General features: G+C 45.9%; 2 protein-coding genes across 4 annotated transcripts; one reads left to right on the forward strand and one right to left on the reverse strand.

The window, feature by feature from the left end:
• Window positions 1-240: 240 nt before the first annotated feature.
• Window positions 241-5,935, forward strand: LOC120696941. Of its 3 annotated transcripts, none has more exons than XR_005684327.1 (3): window positions 241-900; window positions 4,723-4,773; window positions 5,590-5,935. XR_005684327.1 is itself a non-coding variant. In XM_039980011.1 (2 exons), the coding sequence occupies exon 1, from the start codon at window positions 458-460 to the stop codon at window positions 881-883; it is 426 nt and encodes a 141-aa protein (XP_039835945.1). In that variant the 5' UTR covers window positions 252-457; the 3' UTR covers window positions 884-900; window positions 5,590-5,893. The 3 variants fall into 3 exon arrangements, 1 of the variants encoding a protein (XP_039835945.1); XR_005684326.1 differs by having other exon boundaries at window positions 249-4,155; XM_039980011.1 differs by lacking the exon at window positions 4,723-4,773 and having other exon boundaries at window positions 252-900; window positions 5,590-5,893.
• Window positions 1,852-5,831, reverse strand: LOC120700375 (MADS-box transcription factor 33-like). Its single transcript, XM_039984587.1, has 3 exons — window positions 5,389-5,831; window positions 5,206-5,290; window positions 1,852-2,132 (listed from the first exon to the last, which is right to left on the reverse strand). Exons 1-3 carry the CDS (start codon window positions 5,790-5,792, stop codon window positions 1,914-1,916), a joined length of 708 nt encoding a protein of 235 aa, XP_039840521.1. The 5' UTR covers window positions 5,793-5,831; the 3' UTR covers window positions 1,852-1,913.
• Window positions 5,936-6,177: the final 242 nt, after the last annotated feature.

Genomic DNA, 6,177 nt, shown 5'->3' on the forward strand with positions numbered 1-6,177 from the left:
GTCTTATATAAATCTGACACATGTCACCCATTTCTCTCTTTTGTTGTTGGAGGAGGACGACCCGGTCGCAAAGCAGGCCGTCTGCACCGCTGGTCAGGCCCATTTTATAAGCCAAGATACAGGGATTGCGCCGGCCCAGTGCCAGTGCCCGCCCCACGCAGTCCCGCACGGGGCGAGCGGAGACCTCCTGGCCCCGCCGGCGTCGACCGCCCAGACGGAGGTCGCGCTTTGCGTCGTGCCTGCCGCCGTGCCGCTTGTTCGCCGTGCTCCGACTACCATCTTTCACAGCCACGGCGCACGCGATCAACAGCTTTGAACCGTCGATCCCAGATCGAACGGATCGGGCCGAAACTCCGGTCGCCAGCTGGACATCCCCCGCCCACACATCCACCACCGCCACAGCGCCACTCGCTTCTTCCCTCGCTGTCCTGGTGCTCCTCCGCTCCGCTCCTCCCCCATGGCGGCACACGCCGGGACCCTAGCTCCACCCCTCCCCCTCCCCCTCCCACTCCGCCTCCCGCCTCGCCCGCACCCCCGCCCCAGACTCCTCAACCCAGCCTCCTCCTCCTCCTCGCTCCTCCCGCGAGCCCGCCGCCTCGCGGTCGCCTGCGCGGCCTCCGGCGGGGACGGCGGGCCCCCGGCGGAGGGGGACAAGGAGCGGAAGGGCCCGGCCCTCCCGGCGCTCTCGGAGATCCGGTGGGGCGACCTGCTGTCCCCGGAGCCCGCCAACGCCACGACCGTCGTGCTCACCGGCGCGCTCGCCTGGGCCGGCGCCTCGCTGCTGCTGCAGCTCCTGCTCATCTTCGCCACCATCTTTGCCGCCGCCATCAAGTACTCCTTCGTCGCCGCGATCCTACTTTTCATCCTCATCGCGCTCCTCTGACCGCCTTCGTCGCCCAGGTGCCCCTCCTTCCTCCGCGGCCGTCCGCTTTTCTCCGCTGTACACTCAGAGCAGCCTAGAGCTGCTTGCTCGCGCCTCCTAAACCACTGGAACCGTTTCAAAATCGCATTTTGGTAGCCACAAAATACAGTACCCTTCAATGCATATGTGTTATTCATTACAACGTGCTGTCTGAAACCTGAATGATCAAACCATGAATAATCATGTATGTCCTGTAGACAATACGCCAAATAGTGGCAACAACTATTGTTTCAGAACAATTATATTGTGAATAAGCAACTCTCATCTGCATCATAATGTGTTGAATATGAAGATCCAGAAAAGACTGAGCAGTTGCTCATAAATTGATTCTGTTCATTCACCTAGCAATTTGAAATTAAAAGGTCAGCAAGCTTTGCCGTTATTATTTTGTACCTTTGTAATGAAATTAATCCTACATTTGCAATCAAATGGAGGATGCAATGCAACTTCTCTATAGATGTAGTCATGTAGGGTTTGTTTTTCTAGTTGCTAATTTGCTACCTCTCAAAGGTTGGTGATTTGCATTAAACCCTGAATTTTAGGATTCAAATTTATGATTTATCTCTTCCGCCTAATTATGTATTTTAAATTTTAGTTTGCAGTTCATGTTAAATATGTATGCAAGTGCTCAGGATTTTAGAATTGCATTTTAAAATTCTTAACCCATTCCCTCTCCTAAATATGTACTTTGAATATGAGCTTGCAGTTTATGCTATCTTTAAAAGCACAGTGCCTATTATGTAAGGCCAAGGATCTCATCATTTCGGAACAAATATTACAAAATATGTTATTACCTTCTGTTGAAGAATTTCGTTTGCTGATTTAAGTATGCTTTCCTGCACATCAAGAAAATATATTGTCATCTTCTGTTTTACATCTTGTGCTGAGACTACCTTTTTCTTATGAATAGAAACAAAATATGTACTGAAATTAAAGGAGCTTCTGTTCAAACATCAAGGAAGATTATGAAACATTGAGGCTGACCTTATTTTTAAGAACTTGAATTTCTTGCTGCATGATCTGCATCTGATAAAAGATGTTTCAAATTGGTTTTGTGCCTAATGTGAAAAGTTTGAAAATAGAAGGGGAGTCTTGCCTTTGTGGAGCGTGTTTGCCAATACCATAGTTCAAGACCTTTCTCTAGCACATGCAGTCTATCCAGTCTCATGTTCTCTTCACCCCCTCCAATGGACCTGCTTTGATTTATTTGTCACTTTACAGCTGGATGAGGGTTTTATACATGTTGGATACAATTTTTAAATACATTCAGTTGGCCGCAGAACTCATTGTTGAGGCTTTTCATGATTTTTGTAATCTAAATTCATACAGTCAAATTTTAGTCTCAGATTTTCTCGAGTACAGAATAGTTAGAGCTAATATGCAAGATTAATTTCTTTTTGAGTAACTTGCATCATAGGTACACAAAAATCCACAAACTAGAAAACCTGACATTCATGCACACAAAACTAGTGAGACCGTGTTAGGAGGTCCAAGTAGAGGTCTCCTGCTTGCATGTCATCCACCTCGGATTAAGCAGTGACGTGTCATTCAGTCACATCCAAATCACTTTTTTTTTTGTCTCTCTTTCTTCTCCAGCAGATCTGGCCATCACGCATGCTCTCGCTTCCATTGTTTCTCTAGTCCAGCAGCGTTGGTGCCTGCACGATGCAAATTTGGCCGGAGCATGCTCCTTCTCCTATTCTCTTGTCATCGGCATTTGAGGCAGTGGTTTCCTAGATCCATGACACGGCTCAGCCGATTTCTATGTCCTTCTGCTGCTGTTTTGTGTGAGGACTGAGGGCACGAGTTTCAAGGTGGACCAGGGTAATGGATATTAGGTGGTGATTTTTCATGGAGCCTCTCCCCTATAGTGAATTTGGCTAGTGCCACAAGCAATGAGTTCAGGGAAACATGATGGGCTGGCTTGGAAACCACATCAGCCTAATAAAACCACCTTTGGACTTTATATGCTCGGTTTTGAGTTCATGTATTTATATATGTCTAGTTTCTTAGTATATGGATCTAGATGCACCCATCACACAAGTTTATGCACCTATGATGCAATTTATTCTTTATTTTTCTAGTATTAGCTTCCTGTTATTAGTGTCTTGGTGAGTATGTCAAGGTGAAGTGGTCATGTTTGCTACTTTACTTGGCGTTACCTCCTAGGAAGTATTTCCAAATCTTATTATCACCCATTGGATCCCTTGGCTGGAATAGCAGTGGACCAGTAACTCCCTATTTTCCTAGCAATCACTTCTAAGATTTCTCTGCTCCAAACTGTTTGTGCAGAACCTAACAATTTGAGAACCAAGCACCACAACTTAAGGCAACATGCAACTTTATTGGTATTTTAGCATGTGTTGCATTGCCTGTTGGTCATGCCGTATTGCAGTTGCAGTTGTACTAGGATCATTGTCGATGATTCATGGCAGAAAGCAAAATGCCAGTTTGCTTAAAGTTTTACAATTCACAAGTCATTGCTGGGGATGAGCAGCACAAGCTGCATACTTGGCTATTCTTGATATCTCCATAGATCACTACAGCCCATCTACTATGCAAGTCATGTATTGGTTTATCATCTTGAATATGAAGCTTACCTTGAACCATGCTGTAGTAGACCTATCTCATGCCTTAACAAGGAAATCCATTGCTCTGTTACCTTATGTTCGAAAAAGCGTGATTAAGCGCGGTTAAGCGCTGAGCGGAGGGTCAGCGCGTCGCTTAGCAGCTAAGCGCTCAATTAAGCGTGGCGCGCGCTTAATCGAGCGCGTAACCGCGCACAGGCTCGTAATCGCGCGAGGCGCGCGCGTAACCGTGCGGAAAAGCGCCGCCCGCGAGCAGAGAAGGGAAGAAAGAGGCCGCAGGCGCGCCGCGCGGGAAAAATTGGCGCGCAGGCGGGAAGGATTGGCGCGCAGGCGGGTGGATTAGTCGAAGGACGCGGCCAATCGATGTGCCTCCAATCCACTATTCTCTCTTATTTCTCCGCGAAACTGCTGCGTCCGCCCCTCCGCCGCGGCCACCCCTCCGCCACGGGCCTGCCCCTGCAGTCGCCGCTGGCGTGCCGCGTCCGCCGCGGGCCTCCTCCACCGCGGGCCTCCACTGCGGGCCTCCTCCACTGTGCGTCGTCCCTCTGAATCTGCTGTGCGCCGTCTTCTGCTCTGCTCCTCTGCTGTGTCGCCCACCCTCAGGCTCCTCTGTTGTGTCACCCACCCTCAGGCTTCAGCCTTCAGGTAATCTTCACTTCCTTTCCTACCCTACTCCTTCCTTTATGCAATTCATCAATTGTGATGTAGTTTGTGCTTGTGCTCTGCTCTGTTGTGCTTATTGCTTGTGCTCTGGACTCTGGTGTGAATGTGTGATCTGCATCTACTTTGTATTGTGCTCTGCTTGTGCTTCTGATTCCTTTTGAGGATGATGAAGATGAAATCTTAGGAGCAAATTCCTTTGAGGATTGAGGCTGTGGGCTGTGGCAATTTGTGTGTTATCAATTATCATGTGTGCTGTCCTATGTGTTGTATTGCTAGCTGCTACTGCTAGCCATGCTACCAAGACCTTTTATTTGCTTCTCATTTGAACTTTGAACTACCAGCTACCTATGTTCACTGTTCAGTCATATATCATATATGTGCTGTGCCATGTGCTATCTACTACTACTTGTTTGTTTGCTGCTACTACTACTTGTTTGTTTGCTGTTGTTAATGTATTCCTAATTGCTCAAAATTGTTTCTTGATTAAGTGCTATGGCTATGAGATGAGATCATGCAAAGAAACTAATTAATTTGTTGCACTTTGTGTAGGTACACCTGCTGTCAAGAAAAGAAGAGGACAAGAGACAAGAAATTACTGCTGTAAGACACCTATCCCCTTTTTTAAACTATATAATTAGATTTTTAACAATATTAGCAAAAACGCTTAATCGCGCGTAATAATGCTTAAGCACGCTTAAGCTTTTTCACGGCTCGAGCGCGCGTAGCGCTTTTTTGAACCTACTTGTGTAAAAAGATTGTCAGTTATATTTGCCACCGTTATCAAGAAATTTTTCTATTATTAATTTGTGTATCAGAACAAAAGGTGAGATTTGTTTTTTACTTCAAAGGCCAATCTGTGTTTCCCCCACCAAATTGCACAATCATATTATCCTTGGTTACACCTAAATGCAATACTCAAGCTCATCCAGTTGCTCATTTGTGGAGGTGGCATGTTAGCACGGAAAGATGGATAGATATTCTTTCGAAGTTTACAAAATTGAAAATTTCTCAAACTTTTCAAGGTGAATAGTTCGACCTGGCTTTGTAGATTCTTGCTTTCCATTTTACCTCTTGCTGCGATATGCTCTGGTACCTCTCTACCAAGCTTTGCATATTTCTTGCATTTTGGTCATAAATAGATAACATCTCAGAAGTGCTGTCACACTTAAGATTAAGTATATAACAAGTTAACAACATGAGTTTTGGAGAACACACCCATTAGTTGCCAGATCATGGACTTTCCCAGTAGAGGAAAATATGATGACACCTACATCAGCACCACAAAGCACTGAGAGTTCTCTTGCCTTCTTGAGTAGTCCTTCCCGTCGCTTGGAGAAGGTTACCCTTCTATGGACAGGGTTCTCAATTCGTCGCATTTGCACCTTCCCTCTAACCATCGTTTCTCTCTGCCTGCAGATAACCTTCACTTTGGATTGGCCTTGAAGCATGGCACTAATCGTAAGCAGGCACTGGCTTCGCGTTCCTCTCAAGTCTAACACACATGCAGTGACACAACCTGCTTTTATATAGCAATCCACCTTCAAGGGAATATGATCTTTGGCCAGTATTGGTTGCATTGCTGCACGCCACTTGAAAGCACCTTGCAGGTCATTGTACATCTTTATTTATGCTCTTATATATTCTCATCAATATTGTAATATGCTATAGTTTGTATACTGGCTGGATGTTGATGTTATGATTAACTTAACTCATCTTGTAAGACCCTGTTCCACATGTACGGACAATCCCGTTGTTTTCCCCACTAAATATTGCTTACCTTGATCATAATGACTTACATGTCGGCAGATTTGTTTTTTAGTGCAGTCTTTGTTTCTGGTGCTGATTAACCGTGACCCCTGTTTCTGTGGTCGAACAAGTTTCTGTACTAGAATAAGACTCTAGGTCTCTAGCTTTGCTGTTAGAAGTGGATGAAAAAGTAGAAGTCTAGGTTTCAAGCTATCCTCTCCAAGATATTGTACTGGCTTTAGGACTTGTTTCTAGATC

The sequence above is a fragment of the Panicum virgatum genome, chromosome 3K, assembly GCF_016808335.1.
Source record: "Panicum virgatum strain AP13 chromosome 3K, P.virgatum_v5, whole genome shotgun sequence".
In the NCBI taxonomy this organism is placed as follows: Eukaryota; Viridiplantae; Streptophyta; class Magnoliopsida; order Poales; family Poaceae; genus Panicum; species Panicum virgatum.

Excerpts from the sequence above, each read along its gene's own strand:
- LOC120696941 (XM_039980011.1), top strand. The coding sequence starts at position 458 with ATGGCGGCACACGCCGGGACCCTAGCTCCACCCCTCCCCCTCCCCCTC.
- LOC120700375 (XM_039984587.1), bottom strand. The coding sequence starts at position 5,792 with ATGTACAATGACCTGCAAGGTGCTTTCAAGTGGCGTGCAGCAATGCAA. Across the intron at positions 5,291-5,388 it reads CATGATCTGGCAACTAATGG|AAATATGCAAAGCTTGGTAG; the intron begins GTGTGTTCTCCA and ends CCAAAATGCAAG. Across the intron at positions 2,133-5,205 it reads GAATCTACAAAGCCAGGTCG|CAAATAAATCAAAGCAGGTC; the intron begins AACTATTCACCT and ends GCTGTAAAGTGA.